The sequence below is a fragment of the Cricetulus griseus genome, chromosome 10 (assembly GCF_003668045.3).
Source record: "Cricetulus griseus strain 17A/GY chromosome 10, alternate assembly CriGri-PICRH-1.0, whole genome shotgun sequence".
In the NCBI taxonomy this organism is placed as follows: domain Eukaryota; kingdom Metazoa; phylum Chordata; class Mammalia; order Rodentia; family Cricetidae; genus Cricetulus; species Cricetulus griseus.
The window spans coordinates 895,793-922,297 of record NC_048603.1 but is presented as its reverse complement, the minus strand read 5'-3'; the positions used below and the strand labels follow the sequence as shown (position 1 = coordinate 922,297).

Sequence of the window (26,505 nt, the reverse complement as noted above, 5' to 3'; positions counted from 1 at the left end):
TCCCAGGATGCAGAATCCCTCAGTTAGTGAGTGGTAAACCCAGGTCTCAACAAATCTACCTAAGGATACATTCTGAATTAAGTTATTGGAATACTAAGATAATTCCTATTATATTTCTTGTTTAGAAGGTAACACTAATTGTTAAATTATTTTCCTTATAACTTCCCTTTTCTATCTGAAAACTCTGACAAAGTGTCAAGTTTCCTAAAATCCACCATCTTCCAGGAGTCACAGATGACACAGATGGAAGTGCCAAGTTTGTGTTAAGAGGGCAGAAATAGACACAGGAGAATTCTTGTTGGAATACTAAATTTTATGACAATTCACAAGTACTTTAACTACACAGGATCTTGGTGAGTTTTTTGTCTTGTTTTTGTTTTTATTTATGAAATAGAGCAAAAATAGTTTCTACCTCCTGAAATTGCCACAATTCCATGTCAAAATCCTTAGCTGGAGTGCACAGCACATATTAACCTTTCTAGATAAACATCCTCTGGCATTGGAAAACACCATGTAGTCCAAACTTAACAGAAATCATTTAAGTATCTTCATAAAAGCCAGTTCCAGAATTATCCTGTAGATTCTCTTGTAAAATAGCCAGATGCTTAGATAATCTCACAGCTTGAAATCTAATTTTCCCATCATTCTTCATGTTCTCACTGCCCTGAGATTTCCATGGTGATAATGTGGGTATCTAGTCACAACATGGAATGTGTCATGCTCTTTATTTCCAAAGCACATTCACATTCTTACCTTGTTGATTCTAAAACAACTGGGCAAGCCAGGGAGGGCTGGTATTATCCCACAAGAAGGATAAGGAAACTCAGAGCTCAGGAGAGAATAACTTTAGCCACTATCATTACACACCAGTTGTGCCCCATTCTTCTGTGTATATTGGTCTGTGTAAACTTCTTAAAACCCATTCAAGTAGATGCTTTTATTTAATTTTCAGGAAGGAAAAGTGAGACTCTGAAAAGAAGGTCTTAAGTTCACATTCCTCCAGATATGGAGGGGAGGGGCTGGGACTCTCTGGACCCATCTTGCCCCAATATCAGTAAACTCCATCACTAGCTTATCAAAGAATTACTCAAAGTACTAGTCACTAACACCATATTAAAATCTGCACTTTCTAACTCATAGTCCAAGACACCTTTCATTAACCCTTTCATTCAGCCAACTCGAATTGTTCAAGGTGCTGATACTACACTCATCTGTTGCTAAGATGGTCACTGCCACATACAACTGCTTGTCAGCTGTCTGCTACTCCTCATCTCCTATTCTTAGAGTTCCAGTCCATGCCTCAAATGCTGTGGTTCCTCTAATGCTGATAGTGGGAAAGTAGGTGGATAACATATACTGCATGTTTCTTCTCTTTTCTTAATGTAATAATTTGTTATTTAACAATTTCATACATAGATTACATGATGATTGCTCTAATGCCCTACCATCACTTGACTCCCTCCAACCCTTTTGACCCCTCTTCTTGCACACACACAAAATCTGTTTCTTACATTCATGCCTATTTCTTGTGTTTTGAGTCACTGAGTCTAACCAACAACAGACTCTTTGGGGCATGAGTTTGGAGCTATCAGTCTTGTGGACTCAATGGTGGATTCAATAGCGAAAACATTGAACCATGCCCCATTCCGAGTCTACTGATAGCCAAGAGTTCAGTCAAGGAACAGGGAGCCACGAATCCCTATCCCATCCATGGCAGATTATTGACAGTCAGTATTGTGAGGGCTCAGGGCAGGTAACTGCAGCTGCTGTGATGATTGCAGCTGAAGTTCTTTCTTTCCAGCGGTGCTATCCTTGTGCCTAGGAATATTCTCATACCCAAGTCGCAATGGCATTTAGAGCCTGGTTTCCTTCCTTTGGGGAGAACATGCTTCCTCCTTATTTGAGATGATCTATTCTCTCTTGCTTTGTTTTAAAAGGAGAAGATGGTGAGAAGGGAGACACAGGAGAAGGAGGCAAGGATGGCAAAGTGGGACGGAGGGGACCAAAAGGTAGGCTAACCTATCTGAAATTGCCACTCTAATGTGCAAATGTTCATTCTCTCCCTTCTGTCCCTTGTCTTGGGAATTCACAATTTCACATCTCTTTGGCCCAGAGACACATATAATATGCTTCAGATACGAGCTACCTGTCCAGCCAAGGCACCTATGAGCTTGTCTGATGGCTCGACTTTGTCAAATTTCTCAAGCTGTATCATTAAGGCTGGTCATAGCAGCTCACACTCTATGGCTCAGGCAGTAGCAATCTCTAAGAAAATATACCATGGTGAGTTATAAGCAACATAGCTGTGTTCATCGAAAGAGCTGCCTGGTTCTTTCCCCATCTCTGTATTTCTTAACTCTTCTTTCTTGATAATACAAAATGATATAACATGGCAATGGCGGGCCCTGCAGGGAGTAGAGGCAAAGCAGACAGGAGTAAAGAATACACTATTTGGAAGTTTTCACAAATAAACTTAAGAGTAAACCTTACTAAAACTAAACAAGGAAAAAGCTTCTGATTTGCTACCATGTAGCTTCGATCCAAGTACTAACCAGGGCTGTCCCTGCTTAGCTTCCAAGATCAGACGAGATCAGGCACATTCTGGGTGGTATGGCGGTAGACTACCATGTATCTTCTAAACACCTGAGTTGTTCTACCACTTACCAAATGGTTCCCACGGATCACTCATTGTAAATTTTTGAATGATTTAAAGAGTTGGAAAGACCCCTAAACCCTTACATCCCCAATCTGAGAAAGACTGACTTAACCTCATTGTGAAAGTTCCTATGTCAGTTGCTAAGCTATTCTCACAAAACAATTTGTAAGTAGTAAATGTTTTTATATTGTCACCTTTATGTTACTTATTGGGTTGTGTGGGTTTTGCTTTTTGTTTATTTTCCATGAGAAGGTATCTTTATGTAGCCTTATCTGGTTTGAAATTTTGGTCTGTAGAGCAGGCTATCCTCTAACTCACAGAGATCTGTCTGCCTCTAACTTCTGAGTTCTAGAATTAAAGGTGCCACCATACCCAATTTTTATCATTATTCTCATTTTTTTTTAAAGCAAGCAATGACTTTAGAATATTGTAGGGGTCCATGATGATAAGATTCAGGATTACAAGCTCAGCTATAAAGTGAGCTGTGGCAGATCCCATCTACAATTCCAGCATCTTGGAGGTTGAGGCAAAACTGCTATATTTGAGGTCAACCTGGCATACATAGATAACTCCAAGCCAGTCTTGACAACAGTGTGAGATGCTGTCTCAAAGACAAAAACAAGCAACAGAACTCAGCAAGACAATTTCTGGTGTCTCTTTCATCACCAGATTTTATGGCTACATGTTCTCTTCCCTGTTTTGAACTAGCTAAAACTGTCAAATCTTGTTTGAAAACAGAGAGAGAAATCAATCCTAAAGCAAAGGCAGAAATGTATCTAGAGGTGAACACATCTAAAACAAAGTACAAGCATCCCACACTGCCATTTATCTACCCTTTATTTCACAAACTATCTGCTATGGGCATTTGTGAATATTGCTGGAGGAAATATTTTAATTAATTTTTATTGAAATTAAAACAATCTTATTTTACATACCAATCCCACTTTCCCCTCCCTCCTGTTCTTCCGTTTCCCTCACCGTCTTCCCATCCCACCTCCATCCACTCCTCAGGGAGGGTGACGCCCCCCATGAGGGATCATCAAAGTCTGTCACTAGAGTAAATGTTTTAATACCAACGTACTCAGAATTGTCAGAATCTCTCACATTTCAATTAGTAGATTTCATCTAACCTTGTTTAAACATAGTATACATAGCATACATAGCATTTTAGTCCCTTGCTTTCATTTCCTGGTACTGTGATAAAATTCTCTGAAGTCAGAAACTTAAAAGGGAAAGTGCTGTTGTTTCTGTGTTACCAGAGGCAGGAAGTCACAGCAGCTCAAGCTTGGGGATCATACACATTGCAACCATAATCAGAGACAGAAAGCAAGGAACGCAAGTGTGTGTGTGTGTTCCCAGCACCTTATTCTCTTGTATACGTGCGTTTATAGTCTAACACCCAAACCCAGAGAATGTTGCCAACCACAGTGAATGAACCATCACAATTAGATATCTGGGGATATATATATTTCCTTGAATTAAAGATTTTGTTAGTCACATCCTTAAAGGCAAGAAAAGGTCTTGAGCTATAACAATGACTTGCTTTGTTTTTTTCAGGAGTTAAAGGAGAGCTGGGAGATATGGGAGCCCAGGGCAATATTGGCAAGTCTGGTCCCATTGGCAAGAAGGGTAAGTTGGCCATGTTATTTTCCAGTGCAATTAAAGCAAGGGAACACACGGTGGGCACATTTTAAGCATTTTATGACATGAAAAATGATGTATTTTTCTTTCTTTTAAATGGTGTTTGTTCTGTCTCTGTAACTTGAGTCTTATACAAGTAAGCTCTGATAGTTCAGAACCAGAAAAAAATGGAGAAAAATTAAGCAAGCTTTAGGCCGGGCGTTGGTGGCAGACACCTGTAATCCCAGCACTCGAGGGCAGAGGCAGGCAGATCTCTGTGAGTTCAAGGCCAGTCTGGTCTCCAGAGTGAGTGCCAGGATAGGCTCCAAAGCTACACAGAGAAACCCTGTCTTGAAAAACCAAAAAAAAAAAAAAAAAAAAAAAAAAAAAAAGAAAAAAGAAAAATTAAGCAAGGTTTCAAAACAAATGAAGCATAAAGTTCTAGTAGGTTCTATATTGAACTCATCCCCTAGATCTATTGATAGCTATTAAGACTTGCTAAGATCCAGTGATACCATAACTCATATACTGTGGTGATTACTCATAAAACACATGTAGACAAGCATAAAGTAGAGAAATTAATAATACTGTCTCCATAACCTATTAGCAGGTTAGGAAACTGAAATACATATCAAAAAATGACCACCTTTCCAGACATATTCTGCTTTAAGTGCAGCTGCAATATTAGAAAACAAATAGTTGCTTCTTATTACCTAATCTCGTCTTCCTTACCCCCTTCTCATAAATCCTCCCAGTGGTAACAAATCCCAAATGTTATCATAGTCAGTAATTCATACGTATAGCCATTGTTTCATGTGGTTCAAAATACAAAGCTGAAGGAGAATCAACATGCATTCCCAGCAAGTCGGAGATCATTCAGAAAGACGCAATTTTCTCAAGAAGAAATATAATCCTGAGCAACATGAGTTTTAGAGGCACCAAATTAGAAAGGAAAACAGGATTGATACTGGGAGTAACTGAAATAACTCTTAAGGAATAGCAGCATGTTTATATGCACCCGGAGAAGACATTTGGAAGAAATAGTTCTACAAAGGTTCAGATTGGAAGAAGCTGAGCACCATGAATGTCATAATAATGCATCCTGTATGGACTCTCCATCATGCATAAACGCTCAGGCCTTTGCATAATTGATCAAGAGCCTCATGGCTCTCAGCACTGGATTCTTAAAGGCAGGTTGCCGGAGTGGAGTCTGAGCTGAGCCTCTCGTCTCACCTGGTGGCTCTGTACTTCTTCTTGTCCCTCTCAGCCACTTTATCCCTTAAGGAGTTTCCATCAGCTGCATTAAAGACACGGATGGGTATCTCTCTTGTATGTTCACCTCTGGTTGAAGTCCTCACAGCTGGAGAAAGCTACACTAGCTCTTCACAGTCTTGACAGTTTACTGTAGCCTGAGTTGGTGGTTCTATTAAAAAGCTGAGAAGCATTGGCTTCATAACTCTTCATTTGTACAACCTTCCCAGGACCCTGAGAAGAGGCCTAACAAAGGCTTATATGACCATATGTCTTGGTAAAATGTGTGAATTGAGACAATTTATCTCTGTCAGCTGAAATAGTGATATTCTATTTTTTGTTGTTTTGTTTTTTGGTTTTTCGAGACAGGGTTTCTCGATAGCTTTGGAGCCTATCCTGGCACTCGCTCTGGAGACAAGGCTGGCCTTGAACTCACAGAGGTCGTCCTGCCTCTGCCTCCCAAGTGCTGGGAATATAGGCATGCACCATCAACCCCCGGCGATACTCTATTTTTAAAATGATTGTCTCTCCCAATAAGCATAACATGCACACATATACATACAAACATACAGCTATATATAATATTTATATATTACTATATGTTTCTTTTCAACCCCTAAGCTATTTGCACTCCTGACAGAATAATGCCACTGACAAAGTGTGGATTAAGACCACTGTCTCCAGCTCTAATTGCCCTCTACCTACTTTCATTCTTGTATTGGATAGTTTGGGAATGGACACAAGTATTCAGAGAGTGAGCTAAGACAGGCTTAAGTGAAGAAAAACATTGGGTCTGGAATTAGGGTGGTATGTTTATGTAGTCTGAAGTTACCTCCATAATCAGTTACATTATTCCTAACAAGTACAATGTGGGAATGACCTCCAAGAATACCCCACCACCTACTGAGCAGGCCAATGCAAGTCATGAAACAAAAGTACTGACTGTGCCCAGAAGCATCCAACACAAGAAATGTGGAGACACAGACAAGGAAAAAATGTTTGACAAACATAGGGCCAGAGACAGTCAGGAGTTCTCCAAATCAGACTTCCCAAGTATACATGACAATGGATTTACCAGACTGTGTTCTCAAACTTGCTGATAATCTGAACATGTGTATCTTATCAATAACAAGTTGCAATGATGGAAGCACATTAATATGGCTAATAATGAAACAAATCCTGGGCAAGAGGCTGCAGCCTGTATCAGGTTAATCAGTATGAAAATTGCATTTGAAGGTTTGAGAGGGCTGCCCAAATTAATGGGAGTGTGACAGCTATGCTCTAGAACAGAATTTCTAATTCACACGAAATTTAAGTTGTGCGTTCTGATGACTTTCTTCCTAGGATATTCACCAGCTCATGTACAGTCCCCTGTGTATAGGGGGAGTAAGCTTTAAGAGTCAGAGATGGAGATGTGAATTCAAGTTGATCAGACTCAGTTGAATCGGAAGAATTGCCAAAGAACAGAGGCCTGAGAAAGTGTGCCTTATTTTTAGTGTTAACTCCAGAAAACCTGACAATATTTTAACGAAACATATACCAATTTGTTTTTAACATAGAAAACTAAGGAAAATACTTAATCAAAAAGAGAATATAAACAACAAAAAATTATTTAAAAACATTCAATGATAAAAACACTGAAAATGTCACTCTTGAGATTGGAAACAAGATTAGAATAGGCCTCTAGCCCCAACTCTAACCAACATTTCTCATGAGCTTCTAGCCAGAGCAAAAATACAAGATAAAGAGCTAGGGCTTACAAGAGTAGAACATAGACATTCACTATATGTAGATTGTTTATAACCAGACAATTCTAATAAGCTGCAGATAAGCTATTTGTACAGATAAGATTTTTAGGATGCTAAATAAACAAAGAATCAATTTGAATTTTACATAAAAAGGATGAAATTGAAATAACACTATTTATCATAGTATCAAAGTTATCATGTACCTATGAGTAAATCTAGTAAAACTTACATAAGCTCTCCACAGCAAATGCAACACAATGGTAATGAAATTAAAAGGTACTTAAGGAAATGGAAGCAAAGTCATACAGATCATGAAACTGTATTATTTATATATCAGTGCCTCCAGACATGGTCTTTGTATTCAATATCTTTTTGATCAAAGTCTCAGAAATATTCTTTAGAAAATCAATAAGCCAATGCAAAATGTATATGTAAGTGAAAAGTACTAATAACAACATTCAAGAAAGTCTTACAATTAAAAAAGTGTTGGAAGATACAAATTACTAAATTAAAGTACTTACTATAAAATTATAGTGTTGAGATAATATTGAAATAAACAAACCAATGTAAATGAATAGAATCCAAATCATCCAAATAATTTATGGAAGGTTGTTACCAATTTCCATTGGAAAATCGGTAGCCTATCACTAAATACTACTGGCTTAGTTGGATATGTATGCTCTAAAAATAATAATTGAGCCACTGGGTTAGCTCAGTGTGCAAAGGTGCTTGCTGTTTTGCATGAATATACAGTACAAGTGGCAGTATATCTAGGGTCATTTCAGAAATTGTTGAGAATTCTGTCCAAGTCCCAAACCAAAATTCACTTAATGATATTTTGTGAAACTCAAGTCAACAATCCAAACAGCAATTTTAAGTATCAAACCTTATAACACTAATGATCAAAAGCTATACAAAGTTGCTCTTTTCCTGCTAAGGAATGACAATAGGAAAATGTGATCTCTGCTTTCCATACCTGACACATTGTATTTATATAACTTTGTATATACGATACAAACATGAAAACCCGTAACATACAGGGATCTTGAGTATGAACCAAAGTATTTCAGTGTTCAGCTATGTTGTATAATACGACAACATACACTATACCAAGTGTACAAGCTGTAAGCCCAGAATCAGGGGTGCAGTGAAGTCATGGAATACAACATGGTTGCTCACTGCCACAAAAACCTCAGATTCTTGATATGACTCATTTTCAATTGGCTTTTGCTCTTGGCATTTTCAGAAACCTTTTACTCTTGCCAAGTTTTTCATGACACCTACACTAACTTACTTGGTTGTGAATGACAGAGACAAGGAAGAGTGACCCATCTTTAGTGTGACTAAGCCCCAACTTCCAGAAATGTCGAATAACTAAGTTTGGAAATGATATGTTTGTTCCTTCAGTCCAGTATCCCCTTCACCACTGAGTATGCAGCACTCAGAATTCACCTCTAAGTGCTCACTGTCATGCCTGGGTTTCTTATTTGCCCCTGTAGAACTATTGCTTTCTGGGGGTAAGACATGAATGAAATATTTCCTGGGTCTGTTGACTTAAACATATAAACAAGGTGAAAGAAAGATAACTTTGGCTGAAGAAGCCAAGGACATGGGTTCAAATCCTGAAGACCAACTTTAAAGATGGTGTGGCCATTGGCATCTGTAATCACAGCACTGTGTGGTAAGGAGAAGGGGAAGAAGAGACAGGAAGATCACTGGGAGAGGAGGCTTGCTCGTCACAAGTAAGGTTTCCTGTCTAGTAAAAGACCCTGTCTGAACGGAATAAGGCGAAGAATGACAGAACAGGACATTCAACGTTCTCCTCTGGCTTCTTCAAGCATACACATATATAGACATGCATAGACGATAAATACACACACAGTCACAAAGTGTGTGTGTGTGTGTGTGTGTGTGTGTGTGTGTGTGTGTGAGTGTGTATGTGCTTGTGTGTGTGTGCATACACATCTATAAACCAGCTAAGAACTATATAGTTTTACCTTTATGCATACGACACAATAAAAACTTTCTAATAAGGATGTGTGTGTGTGTGTGTGTGTGTGTGTGTGTGTGTGTGTGTGTGTGTGTGCACGGCTCAGTGCACAAGCTCTGGGTTTCATTCCCTGAAACACACACATGTTTACCCATACATAGGTAGACACAGGTATAGGTAAAAACTTTAAGATGAAACATACAATTTCTACAAGGTAGCCTTATTTTCTACTTTTTATTTCTTTAAGTACCGCTTTTCTACCAGTTCCACTACTGGCTGCCAAGATTTCCTCCCCCTATAGAAATGTATCATCAGAATTTATGAGCAAGGCTTAAGAAAAATGGAGATGCAGTGTTTTGGCTCACCTGGGCTAATTTCATTTTTAATCAGCTCTTGAAAATTTATTGTCCTCATTTGGCCATGGCCCTCCTAAGTTTTTCATCAACTTGGATTAATCTCAACTTTCTCGCTAGGCTGACCTTAATGCTGTCACCTACATGGTTAAGGTAGCTTTCCAGATGTCAATATTTCATTTTAGGAATACGAAATAAGAATGATTTAGTATAGGGAAATCCAATCTCATGGCAAAATAAATGTTTTTACTTAAGGCCAATAATCCTTTCACACTGAAAACATTCTGATTTCTTTTGTTCCTCCGAATGTGACCTCTAATTCTTTACTTAAGACACTGTTATAGACATATTCCCACTTGCAGGCCCAAATAAAGTTTTGTGGGTGACTTGAAATCATAATTAGCTTTGGAAAGATAGATATACTAAGCCCAAACCCTCTGTAAGTGAGCTAGGGGCACAGCTTGCTGAGTTTTGCTGACTTAGCTTAGGTGGCTGAGCATCCACTGACTGGAGGCCAGTGTGGATTCCATTGCAAGTTAGGATTCCTTCATCTGTTCCCCTAATGACTTCATCATTTTAGGTACCATTATTACCATTTAGGAGATGAAGAAATACAGACTTTAGGACATTCAGCAGCCTGCACACCAAGCAATAGGTTCAGAATTCGAACCCTTGGACTTTAATTTGTCTTCCAATTTGTCCCCAAAGAAAAGGACTTTTCAGAACACTGAAAAGCAGCCACAGTGCTTATAGCTCCTTAAAAGAAAAGCCACACACGGATTCAAAATGCCACTTTCCTCAAAATCAGGCCACACTGCAACCCTTCCTGCTGTGATTCACAGGGGTCTTTTCCTCTTCTGACCACCTACCAGGCTTTTGGCTTATTTTGAAGTGTTAGTACATCATGGTGTCAATCTTCTGGTTCTCTGCTGTGTTTTTATTTCCTTAAAAGCCCATCATTCTTCCAAAGCAAATACGGACCTTTCTTATTCCTGGCAGGCACATCCAAAATGTGCAATGGATGCTGAGGCTGCAGATAGTCACCCAAGAGCCTTAATTTACTATGAATTTGTTCCCTATTCATACATTCTTATGATGAAATTTAATTCATAAATCATATAAAATAAGGGATTTTAACAACACTAATTAAAATGAGAGGCATTATAGCGATGTGTTCTGAGACAGTTTGTATGAATGTAGTCTCTTTTCCTTCCTCTCAAAGGGTCATCACATCATCGTCTGTTTTACACCCTTCCTGTGGGAACGAGAGGTGATGATGCCAAACATGAGCTAAGAGAGGCAAATACACAGACATTGCAACAAAGGGTCATGATGCTACATAAGGCTTATTTAAAACTATTTTAATATGGTAGTCCATCTGATAACTGAGTAATGACTAATGTAGTATATACAGTGGATAGAATGCAAGTGGAAGACCCATATTCTAGGAAAATGAAAGGAGATTTTTATGTTGCTCAGAATAGTATTTATTTTAAAACTCGTCAATTATTTCTGGATCTTTCCATTTAATCATTTTAGACTATGGCTGATCACAGGGAGTTGCAACTATGGAAGTCAAAATAACCAGGAAGAGGATTATGTTCTCTATATTTATTTTATGTCTGTTCTGAGACTCCAGAAGAGGTCCCACAAAAGAGTTAGCATCCATGTTCAATCCATATCAGTCTGAAAGAGATTTAAGTGTAAACAAAATATTAATTATGAGAAATTAAAATATTAAACCCACACTCATAGAATATGCCTTTGGATCTCTTAAACACATATTCGTGATCTTTTAAGTGAAATTTTATGGAAAAGACTGCTATTTCTTTCAGAAATTTTCCTCTTTTATTTTTACCTAACATTATACAGACTTAAGGGGTGTGATAGGAAACATTGATACATACGTACAACGTGAAATAATCCAATGGAATTAGCATATCTATCCCTTCAAACACTTAATGTTTCTTTGTGGTGAAATAGTCAAGATCTCCTCTAGCCATTTGGAAGTAGATAGTACATTACTATCAACAATAATCAGCCAAGAACACCAGCGCTTGCTTCTACTAATTCTAACTTTATTCTGCTGGACCAACCTTCCCAAACTTCTCCTTGATACTACCCTTTCCAGCATCTGCTAATCATTTTCCCACTGTGTACATCTGCAAGCCTGACTTTTTCCATTCCATATCTATGTAAGATCATGGGGTCTTTCTGTACCTGGCTTATTTTGCTTTTGATAACATTTTCCCTTTAGTTTTCTCCACTAATTCATGGGCCAACTTATCTGTGAGGCATTGTGAGCTGGGGACTCAGAAATGATTGGATTTGAATATCAACACTGCCATTCAAACCATTGAGCATATTGTTTGCCTCCGAGATCTCCAGTTCCTTCCGTTGTAAAATAAAGGCCATCAGTTGGCCCACCTCATGGGATTTAATATGATAATGTGCATGAAGTATGCAGAATGGTTGGCATCTTATTTGTATTTAAAAAATACATGTCCCTTTTCTTCTGCTAACTAACGTATTCTCACAATCTTGTTTTTTCTTCTCTAACATACATGAACTAAGACTTGAGCAATCTTCCTCAACAAGGCAGTTGGCATGTTCTCATGCTTTTTTTCTTGCCTACTCTGCCATCCATACTCTTTCACCTATTGTTGATGAAGCTTTTGGGGAGCCAGGCTTACATGCACAGGACTCCAGCCATCCTACTGCTCTCCTATCTGGGTCCCTCTTAAGGAGATTATCTTTGTTTGAGATGTCTCTCCTAGACTTAAGCATGTCATGTGATCGTAGAGATCAGCATTGTCCAAACACAAGGTCTCAGACTTCTATTTCCACACTGAAACAGCACTCTGGAGGTCAAGAGCCTCTTTCCTTCTATTAGGCACACACCTAAGAGCCGGGCATCACTGTAAAGTAAGTGTCTGCACAGATCAGTTTAGAAAGGCTAGGGACATCCATAGGATCCCAGTGAACATTCTTCCTTCAACATCCAAGAAGCTCTTAGTGAGAAGCATCTGGTAGACAGTGGTGAGAATAATGAATGATACTTCAGACCATATGACATAGGTCTCTATAAGCCTTGTGAAGGATGCCATCAAGCAGAATCTCATTGTCCTTTACTTTGTCCTATGGGATCATACAGCCAGCTCTCTGCTTTCCTTTACTGCTTATCCAGGTAGGTCTCCTACTCCTCCAGCCTGGGTGACCTTCAGTCTGTATTTATCCTTCATAATTTTTTATACTGCCAGATCACCACTGAAGCATGAAACTTTATTTCACCCCTCTCAATGTCTTCTCTTTTGATCCCCAAGAACCTCAGTCAAACATTTTCTCTTACAATCAAAAGCATTTCCTTTCGATTATTGTGTCTGATGTGGGCTTCAGAAGTTATTTTGAAGTTTTTGTTTTTTAAGCATTATTTTTGTTTCTTTTTCTCTGTTTCAAAAAGCCTGCTTATTTAAGAATCATTTTTTGGAAGCCTCTGAACGAATAAGATAATGGTCCCATGGAAAAAAGAACAGAAAGAAAAATTACCAAGGTTGACATTCAGTCTAATGTGATAAGACTTTGCAGAGTAGATATTTTCATGTGTCACTTCTTGATTAAAAACTGTAAGTGCTTTGAAGTCCGAGGTTTGATCTGGTCCTTCTAGAAATTTTCTCCAAGTATCTAGCCACAGGTCTTGCACAAAGTAAACAGCAAATATTTGTTGAGTTCATCTGAAAAAAATTCTGTGCTTTTTCAAGGTCAAAGTCACACAGAATGACTTGGAAAATAGTAACTACAGGTAGCTCAACATGGTAACCAGTGGATCCAGATTTACAAAGCAATTGTATTTTTAAAATTAAAACTATGCTGCACATTATATTAGCCTTGTTGCTAAGGAAAATGCCATATTATTGAAGGGACCAGCTCCCCCATTTTGGCAGCCATAACAGCCTAGCACGTGCTTGCCTGACCTTTCCTTGGTAACTAGGAGGTCAGACGCCTGCCTTGTGGCAAGAACCAATCAGAAGTTAGCTGGTGGTGCTATGATTTACTGCTCTGGGTGTGCTTTATGGACAAGTTCACAGCAATGACTCGCAGAGCATAGCAATCACCCTGGGAGGGCCTATGGGCCAAAACAACCAGTTTACCAATCAACACAGGGAAAGCCCTCCAAGCCCAGAGGCACACCAATCCTGAGCCTGTGTACCCCTGGACACTCCCCTTATGCTGCTCTATAAGATCTTTGCCTCCTGGTTTCTCGGGAGTCTTCCCCGCCCCTCATCAGCCATGGTGGATGGATGAAAGGCAGGAGCTAACATGGGGTTAGCTTGTTAAACAACTGCAATAAAAGACTCATTGCTTTTGCATGGAAATGGGCCTCTTGGTGATTTGGGGATTCAGAATTTGGGTACAGCATTGTGAGACAAGTGCATCGAATTCAAATGCTCTTTACATATCCTGCAGGTGTTTCAGCGAATAATCTACGTTCTGGCTCACCCAATTATCGGTGCCGGTGAACAACCCAAATCAGCTATAAAAAGTCAAGGGATATCAGTTGGAGATGACGAAAATAAAACTTTGCAGGCTGTCTCCTCTGGTTTTAGAGATACGGAATATTTTGTCAGCTTGAAACTACTCACTATTTATTATTGTGCTCTCTGTTTTGCTGTTTTTACTTAGGTGATAAAGGGGAAAAAGGTCTGGTCGGGATTCCTGGAGAAAAAGGCAAGGCAGGTAGGAATGACATGTTCACTTTGCTTTTTGTAGATTTCCAACGCCACTCGAAATGTGTCTCTCACAAAGCTACATTGTTTTTTGAGAAAACAGAGCCTCTTTCCATGCATTCAACCTTATTTCCACGAGATAGAGGCCATGGCAGAAGAGAACTTTCCTGCCTTCCCACTGGTGACTTTCCAAGCCCCAGGGAAAGAAATGAGGGCACATTCCATCCCTGTCATGCTTGTGGTGAGAAGCAAGCCCAGCATATCAGGGAGTAGAGCTCAGTGTCTGGAACCCAGAGGAAAGTCCACACCGGAAGCTGCATCAGCAGCCATGCCTTGTGTCCCGAGCATCTGAGTCAAACGTTGGCCTCCTGACCTGACCCTTTAAGACTACATGGCTACAGAGCCTGCCCTCCATGAGCTGGGAGGGGCCTCAGAGAATTCAGCTTTTGATGTTTGATATGAGGAAATATAGCAGTTTCTTTGGGGAAAAATCCCAGTTGTTTTCTATTCCCAGTGGTCTAGCGAAGACACATTCAAAGAACTGCCTTGTATATGTTGCTTGCAATTATCTGCATACATGGATCAATTAAAGAACGGGGTATTTCTCCATTTGGCTAATAAGATTAGTTTAACTTCTCATGCTGAAAAGTAATAAAAAAAATTGGGAAACTATACCCAGCAGCCATTTAAACAGAAATAAAAGAGTCCTTTGAATTTACCACCATTTTCTTTGATTCTGCGTCTCCCCACTATAACCAAGGCAGTTAGAAAGCAGGGTGAGAAAAAGAAGCTGCACAGCAAATTAAAATAATCGTTAACCCATAAACTGGACAGCTGCCTTTTACCATTTCAACGGCATCTATTCATGGTATTTAAATGTAGTCTTTGAAACTTGACAGCTTTCCTTTACATGGATAATCAGAGCTAACATGTGATTGAATCATGAAAAGTTTCTTCTATCTTGGGAGTGCTGTGTGAGCTCGTGAATAATGCAGTAACAAGAGAGAGGCCTGGCTGAAAATATGTTTTAAGGAAGCTGTGAAAAGTTTCTTCTGAAATTGAGCAGACCATTTCGGTACCAAACAAAAATGCCGAATGGCCCAACATGTGTGCACAGTGGTTTGTCTCATTCTTTCTTTAGAGTTGTTTTTTATGTAACTCATCCCAAACATTTGCTAAAGGAGGCTTTTTGAATTCTTAAAGATGCAATAAAACAGAAACCTTGTTTTGAATGAAAACTGAAATACTTGGAGGTTCATAGAGAGATGTAACCAACCAGAAAGTGGTAGAAAACACAGCAAATACAAAGAGAGAAGCCGCTCTCTCCAGTGGGTCATCATGTACTTCAATGTGAATTCGTACTTTTGTCATTTTCAAGGCACCATCTGCGACTGTGGGAGATACCGGAAAGTGGTTGGACAACTGGATATTAGTGTTGCTCGTCTTAAGACATCTATGAAGTTCATCAAGAATGGTAAACATGCTCACCTCTTTGCTCTGTTTCACACTTATTAATCTCGTCTTTCAACACTACATTCCTTAGGGGAAAATACCCTGAGTCAAGCAAAATATCACAGTTCAAAAGCCTCCTAAAATATTGACTACCCTCTCAGAATTCAATATTTTTATTTCACTGCACAAAACCAATCATGTGTGTGTTATGTTGGCAGGAAAAAAGATCTTTGATAAAAGAGGGTATTAGTCTCACTGAACAAGAATAAAGACCATTGCTAAATCCTTTGGTCAAATTAAGCAAGTTTTATTTTCTGCTGGACAGGGCTATCTCCCTAAAGTAGGGTTTGAAAAAATGGTATTGAACGCAGGAAAATTAGGGCTTATGTAGCTTATGTAGGGTTTTTGTTTACCTAGAAATGTGGCAGAACACTTTATCTTATCAGGGTGGAGGTAGGGTACAGGGTATGAAACATGTCAAATTCCAGAAAATGGGTCAAGACCTGGTCAAATCCAAGTTTTACAGAAAACAGGAATAAACTTATTTTGACCCTGTAACAAGATGGCTTGTAATCTTAAAATGAAGTCAGACTGTTCCACCAAGGGGAAGGAGAAAAGAACAGAGTTGGACAAGCTGTGCCAAAAGAATAAAGGGAGCCAAGAGTCAAATAGAAACAGCATCCCAGAAAATATGAACAGCAGCAATGGCTACTTCCTTGAGGACATAACTACTGACAGTATAGCATTTAGTGTTTTTCATTATTATGTTGCAAGTGCTGTGAATCACCCGAAGCTTGGAGAATGCCATGTCCATGGATACACATAGCCAAGTAGGGTTTTCTGTCTCCTTTTCCAATAATACATTCAGTACAGACCTTATGTGTCTCTATAAATTTTTCAACTTGGTTATTTTTCTTGCCGCTAGTCCATTTTCCCACACTAAAAAGCAGTAAAGTCCTCAACTTGGAAAGGGCTTGGCTGAGACAGTTTTATTGAAGGAACTGATGCAGTGATGTTATGGCTGATCTGAGTTGGCTGGACTTTTACTTAGTGTAATCTAGATGCATATGTTGCATATTAGCGGAAGCACACAAATGCCATCTTGTGTTCAGAGTCAACATATAATGACTCTGTAATGATAGAGTAATGATAGAGGCTTAGGAAATAGTAAATTGGTTTGAAGTTCTAGTTTTAAGTCCTACATACATGGGACTGGAGAGATGGCTCAGCAGTTAAGAGCTCGTTCTGCTCTTTCAGAGGATCCCAGTTTAAGTCTTAGCCCTCATGTCAAGCAGCTCACAGCTGCCTGTAATTCCTCTTTCAGAGAATCTGACACCATTTCCTCATTTCCATGGGCATGCTCACATAGCACAGCCTACACAGAGAGAGCCATGCATGCATGCATGCTTACATACATATATTCAAATTTAAAAATAAAATTCTATATCTTCAATGATTCAGATTGTCATGAACACATCAGAACCAAAAAGTTAAAACATTCCAGTGCTCATGGATTTCTTGGTAAATCTAAAGACCCCAAAATGAAGCCAAGAGGACAAAGACCATATTATGAGTTGAAGATGAATTATCAATGCCTAGTTGTATCTTGAAACCCAGTCAGTAGCTCAGCTTCACTTACATCTGTGTGGATAATCTCAATCATTCTGCATGTCCATATTCTAGAAACTTGACCTGAAGTGGACAAACTTGTTTGTTATTCCTAGATTGTCCATTGAATTTGCTTTAAATAAGCATTTGGCATTTCTTCAGCTGTTCTAGGCACTGGATTGAAGGGTGTCAGACATGAGCACTGACCTCAAGACATTCGAAGTTCAAGGGAAAACATACACAAGCAAGCAGAGTAGAGAGTGTTGAGTGGTATAAAAGGGGTGAGATGGGAAGGGACAGTGAGAACGTAGAAGATTCCAAGTCCAGCAAAGAGCATTGGAAAAACTTTATACAGGATAACTCATTTTCTCTGAGATCTAAAAGACCAGCAGGGTCTTCCTAGGCATAAAAAGTATGGATGTAGAAGAAAGGGGGACAAGTATATACCCAAAACATAAGCTAGATTGAGAAAATGTGAGATGCTCCAGGTAGCAGCTCATGTTAATTGGGCTTTGTTTCCAAGGCTGTTTTTAGACTGATGCATGGAAAGCTAAGGAGGAAGGCGACGGAGGGAGGACAAATGGTAGACTTTTACTTGCATTTGATGAACAGAAAGGCACAGAAGAAATGAAAGGATTGACTACTTCATTATGACCTTGCAAAACAGTTCTTGAATGATGAGTAAGTACATTAAGATCTGACAATATTATGTAGGTATTTGCTTCTTCTTTTCCTTGTCACGACCGCCTCGACCAGCAAGGAAGACACAACGCTGAGACTCATCCTTAAGCAGTTTACTCAGGAAACTGATACAATCTTCTGACTCTAGGGAAAGACCCCCCACAGCTTAAAAGCACTCTTGCCAGCCAGCCCCAGAACGCCACGTGGCTAAGGCGGATAGGCTCGCATTTGCTGATGCAAGTTTGAATCTTAGACCAAGCCAAATAAGGAGTTGTTTATTCCAGAGAGCGCTCACCCTCGGGATGGTGGAAGGCGGAAACCAGCGCCATCTTCTGGCGTGGCACATCGCAGCTCTCCACAGTTCCCCCTTCTTTATTAAAAAACAGAGTGGGTGAAGATAGAGGCCCGATCCCCGGTGTGCAAACATGGGATAATGTATTGACGACACCCACAAACTCTACGCCTGAGGTGACCCAAACCCATCCCGTACCTATTTTCCCAGGGGAAGGATCTTGGGTACAACCTTCATGCAATCTGGCTTGTCTTCCAAGGGCAGCCTAGCCGCATACAAGCAAACCCTCGTGCAGTGCTTAGCCTCGCACCCCGCTTAAAAGAGCATTTTAGTTCTTAATAGTGGCCAACCAGGCCTGGGGGGACTGCCCTGCCTCTATGGCAGTAAAGGCTTGAATAATCATAGCTGCATCGTGCTTTTGCGTAGCCCTAATCCTGCATATACACCACAGGCAGACCAGGGTGACCATAAGCAAGAGGCCTGCTAATGCTCCCATGCCCGCCCACTCTTTCAAATGATCCATGGCGGAGTTCAAACAGGAAGTCAGGCCGCTCGCAAGGGATAGGTCTATTTGGGTGGAATTCACATGCACGATAGCCATCCTGCGTTCTCTCATGGTGTCCTCAAAGTCGGATGACCAATTCTGTAATAGAAACTGAGATAATCTTTTAAACTTCGATTGGTGGTAAAAAGGCGTGGGAAAACCCCTGTGTTATACATCACCGGCATAGGTCTTGGGAACACTGACAATATCCCCCATGTCTGCTCTGCCATTCCCAGTTGACTCATCATGGTGTTCCTCATGTTGGATTTTCCTGATCAATCATTCTGGCACCCACACTGGATCCTGTTGGTCCTGTGGAAAAACACAAACAGAACCTCGTGCCCTTGTCAGCACGGGATCAGGCCCTCGCCAGAGGCCTGTCAGAATATCCTTCCATTTAACCATCCCTTTAGCAGGGCCATGTGGATCCTGATGTCTATCAGCCGCAGAACAACCTTGAGCATCCAAATTTAAGAAATTAATAGTAAATAGGGTGAGAGATAGCCTCTCCTAAGGCTACGGCCGTGGCCTATTCCTCCTTTTTGTTTTTGCAGACATTCCTTTAATGTTCGATGGGCACGTTCAACAATGCCTTGGCCTTGAGGATTGTACGGCAATCCATGGAGAAGTTGCACCTCCATGCGCTGACAGAATGAAGCAAAAGTCTGAGCCGTATAAGCTGGCCCATTGTCAGTTTTTAACTGTTGGGGTTTACCCCAAGCAGCCCAAGCTTCCAGGCAATGAGTGACAACATTGCATGCCTTTTCTCCTGTTAGAGGCGTGGCGTGCATGACGCCTGAACAGGTGTCCACAGACACATGTACATATTTTTGACTTCCAAATTCAGATATATGTGTCATATCCATTTGCCACACTCTCAAAGGGAGTAGACCTCTTGGATTCACTCCTACATTGGGTGGATGTTGAAAAATTACACATTGAGGGCAATCTAGAACCACTTGCCGAGCATCAGCTCGAGAGAGATGAAATTTCTGTTGTAGTGACCTAGCGTTCACATGAAAGGTTCTATGAAAATCTCTTGCCTTTTCCAAGGTGGAGCTCAAAAATATACATTCCATTCTGGTCCACTGATCGACCTTATCATTACCTTCACTTAATGGTCCTGGCAGACCTGTATGAGCTCTTATATGTTGCACAAAGAAACAAGTTGTTGAAATAAAAGGCAAACTGGACTGGCACTTTTTATAGGCCCAGCCACTTCCAATGTCTTAACAGCATTAACAACATAAGCTGAATCTGAGAGTAAATTAAAGGCAAAAGGACAGGCCTTAAAAACTTCTAATACTATTTTTAATTCCACAATCTGAGGGGAGCCAGGTTGAAATTGGTGTAACACAGGCTTATGCCCCTTAATCATATAGGCTCCACAACCTGTCTTTGAACCATCAGTAAACACATTCGGGGCTTCCACAATTGGTTGAGATGAGGTTATCCTTGGAAATATCACCGGATGTTCCCTAAAAACCCCCAATAATGGATGTTTAAGATAATAATTGTCTATATCTCCATCAAATCCACACTGCAGGATGGCCCAATCATCAATTGTGGCACAAAGAATATTAACTTGATGACTGGAATAAGGCACCACAATCATATTGGGGGCTATGCCAAAATATTGTAAGCATTGCTGGATCCTGTTTAAGGCCAATTTTGCCACTGCAGTGGGATAATACTCAATGGATTTAGCAGGAGATATTTAGGGTATATCCATAGCAGTGGCCCCTCTTGCCAAAGCAAGCCTGTAGGTTGATAATATGTAGGAAGAATACACATAGTGATGGCTTGTCCTTCTTTACACCTCTGTAGAAAGGCACTTTGTAGTAATCTTTCCTCTACCTTCTGTAGGGCATTTCTTGCTTCGGAAGTCAATTGTCTAGGGGAATCTAGAGCCGACTCCCCATTCAACACATTATACAAAGGTTTCAACTCATAATTCAGTAGCTTCAAATAACACCTAATCCAATTTATATCTCCTAATAATTTTTGAAAATCATTTAGGGTCTTCAAATTGTCCTTCCTCAATTCTACCTTTTGTGGAATAAAACGGTTCTCACTAATCTTTGTTCCTAAATAGTTTACAATTTTTTTCTTTCTGAACCTTTTCAGGGTCAATAAATAACCTTTTTCTTTCAAGCAACTTTACTAATTTTACATAGGCCTTCTCTAACATTTTTTCTTCCTTAGCAGCCAATAATATGTCATCCATATAATGAAGACATCCTAAAGTAGGAAATTCCTTTCTCAGTGGTCCAATAGCCTCCCCAATTTTTCCCATGAAGGGACTGTAAGCTGTCCAGTGTTTGTAAACCAGGGTGCTATTATGTCCACCTGCTCTAAAAAATTATCTAGGGTGCTTCGTTTTAGTTTTAAGCCCTTCGAGCGAAGCGACTCATTTAGGGCCACAAAAATTGGGTGCGAGATCGACACGCCCATATTTAGCACAGCACAAAATTTTTCCCCCCTTTTCTCTTTATCTACGGAGAAAGGAAAACTTTATCACCACTCTAGTTGCGGTCCGTAGATTTTTTTTTAAAGATTTTTATTTATTTATTAGGTATACAGTATTCTGCCTGCATGTATGCCTACAGGCCAGAAGAGGGCACCAGATCTCATTACAGATGGTTGTGAGCCACCATGGGGTTACTGGGAATTGAACTCAGGACCTCTGGAAGAGCAGTCAGTGCTCTTAACCTCTGAGCCACCTCTCCGGCCCCCCAATTGCTCTTTTTCCCTCCCTTTCTCTTTACCTACAGAGAAAGGAAAACTTTATCACTGCTCTAGTTGAGATCTGTAGATTTTCCACCCTCTTCACGGGCCCTTAATTTTATCCCTCTTACCTGGGACTTACCAGTGCACTGCCCTGGCTGCAGAAGGTTCTGAGTCTCTTCAGAGGAGGAATTCCCTGTACGGGCCACCACTTGTCGCCACCGCCTCAACCAGCAAGGAAGACACAACGCTGAGACTCTTCCTTAAGTAGTTTACTCAGGAAACTGAAACAATCTTCTGACTCCAGGGAAAGACCCCCCACAGCTTAAAAGCACTCTTGCCAGCCAACCCCAGAATGCCACGTGGCTAAGGCGGATAGGCTCGCATTTGCTGATGCAAGTTTGAATCTTAGACCAAGCCAAATAAGGAGTTGTTTATTCCAGAGAGCGCTCACCCTCGGTATAGTGGAAGGCGGAAACCGGTGCCATCTTCTGGCGTGGCACATCGCATTTCTCCACATTTCCTGAGACACATTATAATATTTTCCCTCTTTTCCCTTCAGTCATAGCAGGGATCCGGGAAACTGAAGAGAAATTCTACTACATTGTGCAGGAGGAGAAGAACTACAGGGAATCCCTGACCCACTGCAGGATTCGGGGAGGAATGCTAGCCATGCCTAAGGATGAGGTCGTGAACACTCTTATTGCTGACTACGTCGCCAAGAGTGGCTTCTTCCGAGTGTTCATTGGGGTGAATGACCTTGAGAGGGAGGGCCAGTATGTGTTCACAGACAACAGTCCATTGCAGAACTACAGCAACTGGAAGGAAGGGGAGCCTAGTGACCCCTACGGCCATGAGGACTGTGTGGAGATGCTGAGCTCGGGCAGGTGGAATGACACGGAGTGTCATCTTACCATGTATTTTGTCTGTGAGTTTGTCAAGAAGAAAAGATAATTTCATTCATGTTGCAAGGTCACTCTTTTCCTAGGCGTCCCAGCAGTTTTATCCATCTTTGCTTCCTAATTACTCTGCCTTGCTAAAATGGCATAAGGGTCCTGTATCCACTATCTTCTTGTCTGCGTCAACTGTGACAATTTTGTAGATAATATCTGCTTGGGCTTCTTTCTCTCATTTTTCTATTTAACCCCCTGAGTTAATGGAAGGAAGACCATAGAAGTATGAAGGGAAAGGGTTGATTCTAAACAACTCATGATATAGTCGTTTTGTTAAATGGTTCCTTGCTATTAATGGCTCCATCTTTTTCATCAATGTATTCATGTAGACATTCCTCACCTTCAGCATAGTTAATAGGGCTGGGTGGGGTGAAGTCTTCAGAAAACCCTAAAAACATTAAGGTGCAACTCTCTCCAAGGCCCCTCCCCCTTCCATCATATGTGGAAGAAATTTCATGGGCGGCCTTTCACTGTCTGTGAATTAATGTTGCCAGAGACGCCCTTCTATTATTTTGACATCACAGGGCTATGTCAGGCACAGCATTTGGAATGTGTAATGTGTACAGAATCCTCATTTACTGGGTTGGCAGAGTGCTACCTTGAGTTGCTGAGCAAACCTCAAAGCAGCTTTCATTTGGCATTTGAAAATAAACAGTTGAACAAATCTCCAGCTCATCTCCTTCTAAACTGATGCTCCACTTACAGGTTGTGACACATGATTAGATTGTTTAAAATGCTGGCAAATCAGTTAATGAACTAGGAGAAACAGATCAACAGCATATGTTCCCCTTAAGCCATCTGTTCATAACTTGCCCGTGACTAACTGGTTGAGAGATGGTGTTTATTGACATTACTTCTGTGAATTCACCAAGACTCATGAACCCATGTCCCACAGAGCCCAGAGAGATGGTATAAATAGATGACCTGGAAGGAGCAAGGCCCCCTATCCACTAAGCACAGCCTGCTCTTTGAAGGAACCAGCTACTCCTTAGCTACTGCTGTTGCTGCCACGCAGGACACAGCCTCGCTACAAGCCAGTGTCCTAACATTTGAACAGAAGTCAGACAGCTGCACCTTTGTAACTCCATATTCTTAAGTGTTGACAATTAATCAATATGTAACCTAGATTTTTAAGACCTACAAACGTCCGCTAGCCAAATTGTGAACTTTCCATTTACATCTCTGGGGAAAGTTCTAATTGTGCCAGATGTCATTAGGAAATGATGACATCAGTGTCAGCTCTCCCATGAATGCCTTATTCAGTTCAGCTTGACTGAAGAAATTGGTTAAATCTTTGACATTTGTCAGGTGATTAAACTAGTTACAGAGTCTCTTTTGAGATTGTCGCATAGGGTATTTTGAAGGCTGATCAGTTTAATAAAATTACAAATCAAGGCACCATGCCAAATGCCAACCAGAAATACCCAGAATACCCAGAAAAAGAATAGAAAGGTCTTAGAGGAGAGAGAGGCAGTCAAAAGCAAACACAGCCTAGGGCGGCTCCTGTTGGATCCATGTGCACAATTGCTCTGAGTCCCTGAAGTCTGAATATTTTGAACATATGGCAAATGCTATCATTTCTATTATAAATGTTATAATGCCAACAGTTTTCTCAATAACTCATCTTAGTTTGGAGGACACTTTTAAGAGTAGATGGCCACTTCAAAGAATAGGATCTATCCTGTAGCCTTCCCTGGAAGAACCTCTTAAGACATTGCATATTTAATTAGAATTACATGAATATACATACTTTTTTCTATTTTTCTTTCAAGGCAGAGCATCAGCATATAACCCAGGCTGTCCTTGAACTCTCAGTCTTCCTGCCTCCGATTCCTGGGTGCTGGATGACAGATGTCCATCACCATGCCCAACTGAAACGTACTGTTACATTGTGTTCTGTATTTTGTTAAAGTCTTTGCACCTCCTTCCTCATTTGATTCTTAAAATATGAGAAGATAGATAGATAGATAGATAGATAGATAGATAGATAGATAGATAGATAGAATAAAATAAAATATGAGAAGTGTAACAGGCAGGAATTTTTATTGCCATTTTTCCAATGTAAACAGTGCAGCTCAAGGAAGCAAAGATTGTAGCAAAATCACTATATTTGAGACAAAAGAAAGCTACTATCCTGCTGGTCCAAGCTGACAGATCCCTAGAGTGCATGCTTGGAAAGTAGCAAGATGTGTATGGGGCAGGGAGAAGTTAAGTGAGCAGCACTACTCACAGCATTGGCTACAGAGAGGCTGAGGTTTTGCAGGTGTTGCCACTGATGAGGCAGTGGTAGTGTGGATTCATTTAGCATGACAGACTTGTGCTCTAAAGTTCAAACTCTATATCTGGCATCATGATTGCCTAAAAATCCTTGCTGACTGTGGCCCTTCCTGGCCACTTTATAGGAATAATTTAAATGTTCTTTATCTCTTGTGTCCTTGTCATTTTCTCTTCATAGAGAACCATGACAACTATACTGAGATATCTGGAAGAGTACCAGTTAGATAGACTCTATGTGTGCCACACACTTAGACATTGCTACTAGCTATGCATGCTATGAGATGCATGAGAGAAACAACGTGAATTTTGATATATATCTTAATATATGACAATATATTATATAGAGAGAACCTATATTTAATTACATAAAATATGAGTTTTAAAACATAAAAGTAAAGTCACTGGGGCTAAGAGCTGCTCTTTCAGGGGACACTAGCAAAGTTCCCAGTACCCACAATATGTGGCTAACAACAGACTGTAACTCCAACTCCAAGGAATTTGACACCTTTTTCTGAACTCCACTGGTATCTACTCTCACATGTACATAGTCCCACACACAGATACACATACATAGATATACCTCTAAAAGTAAAGTAAGCCTTTCTTAAAAGTAAAACTGTTAACTGTTTGCCTTTAGATTATTTTGCCTTCCTACTACAGCTGAATCATTTCATATAGGAGGGGAGACGTCTGTTATATCATTTCAAATGGAGATAGAAGAACAACCATTTTCCATTGGTCCTGAATACATAAACCTTCATATAAGGCTATGTTTCACTGTGACTCTAACAGATGCTCATCTTGCCTGTATTTGAATGTTTGGGTAATTTAATAAGCTCTTATGGCAAATTAAAGTACATTTCATCTAATTTGCACCCGTTGTCCTTGTCATGCCTTTTGATGCTTATAATTGAGAAGCCAAGCCCTGAGATCAGCTGGGGAATCAACAGCAAGCTATTTAGCTAAGGAAATGCAAACAAAAGAACTGTCCTTGACACTCCAAACATCATCAAAGTGATGTCCAGAACCACAACATTCTCAAATCCTAAATAGTGTGCAGATGACCAATTAATTCGAATTGTGCTCGTGCGTCACTAGATGAAGAGATGAAAAGTATGGGTTCTAATCAACTAGGACATCTCAATCATAGGTAATTCATTCATTAGGCTGGAGTGAGTATGTTCCATGGAGTCTAGCATCTTAGAGAAGACTCTATAAATAGATGGTTTGTAAAGCCCATAGAAAGGGTTAAGGACAGGAATCTGGTAGAAGTGGGATGAGGAAATCAAACTCAGAATCCATGTGCTGGAAAACATTAAGATTCCATGAGTGTTAGGCCTAAAAAGGCTCGGACATGAGGCCCAGTGTAACCTCCTGAGCCTGACTAGAGTTTGGTGACCTGTCTTTGCCTATAAACTCCACATGAGAGTGACTCAGCAAGACCTGATATAAGACTGCCCCACTACCCAACTACCCCCACCCCCGCCTACTAACTGCTAGCTTGGTGGAATATTATTGTCACCTTACGAAAACCTAAGATTACTGTCCCCTACCTCAACCCTATATAAGTTGCTGCTTGCTGAAATAAAACAAGATCCTGTTTTGACAAGTCTCCCAACTCAGTGAGTG

The 26,505-nt window shown here is 40.3% G+C and overlaps 1 protein-coding gene across 1 annotated transcript in view; it reads left to right on the top strand.

Annotated features, from left to right (window-relative positions):
• The window catches only part of Colec10 (collectin subfamily member 10), a 48,673-nt gene extending 26,073 nt beyond the window's left edge, over positions 1-22,600 (top strand). The window contains exons 2-6 of the mRNA XM_027431410.2: positions 1,938-2,009; positions 4,214-4,285; positions 14,299-14,352; positions 15,721-15,816; positions 22,209-22,600. Coding sequence (XP_027287211.1) covers positions 1,938-2,009; positions 4,214-4,285; positions 14,299-14,352; positions 15,721-15,816; positions 22,209-22,600 — 686 coding nt within the window. The remainder of the gene's footprint in view (positions 1-1,937; positions 2,010-4,213; positions 4,286-14,298; positions 14,353-15,720; positions 15,817-22,208) is intronic.
• Positions 22,601-26,505: the final 3,905 nt, after the last annotated feature.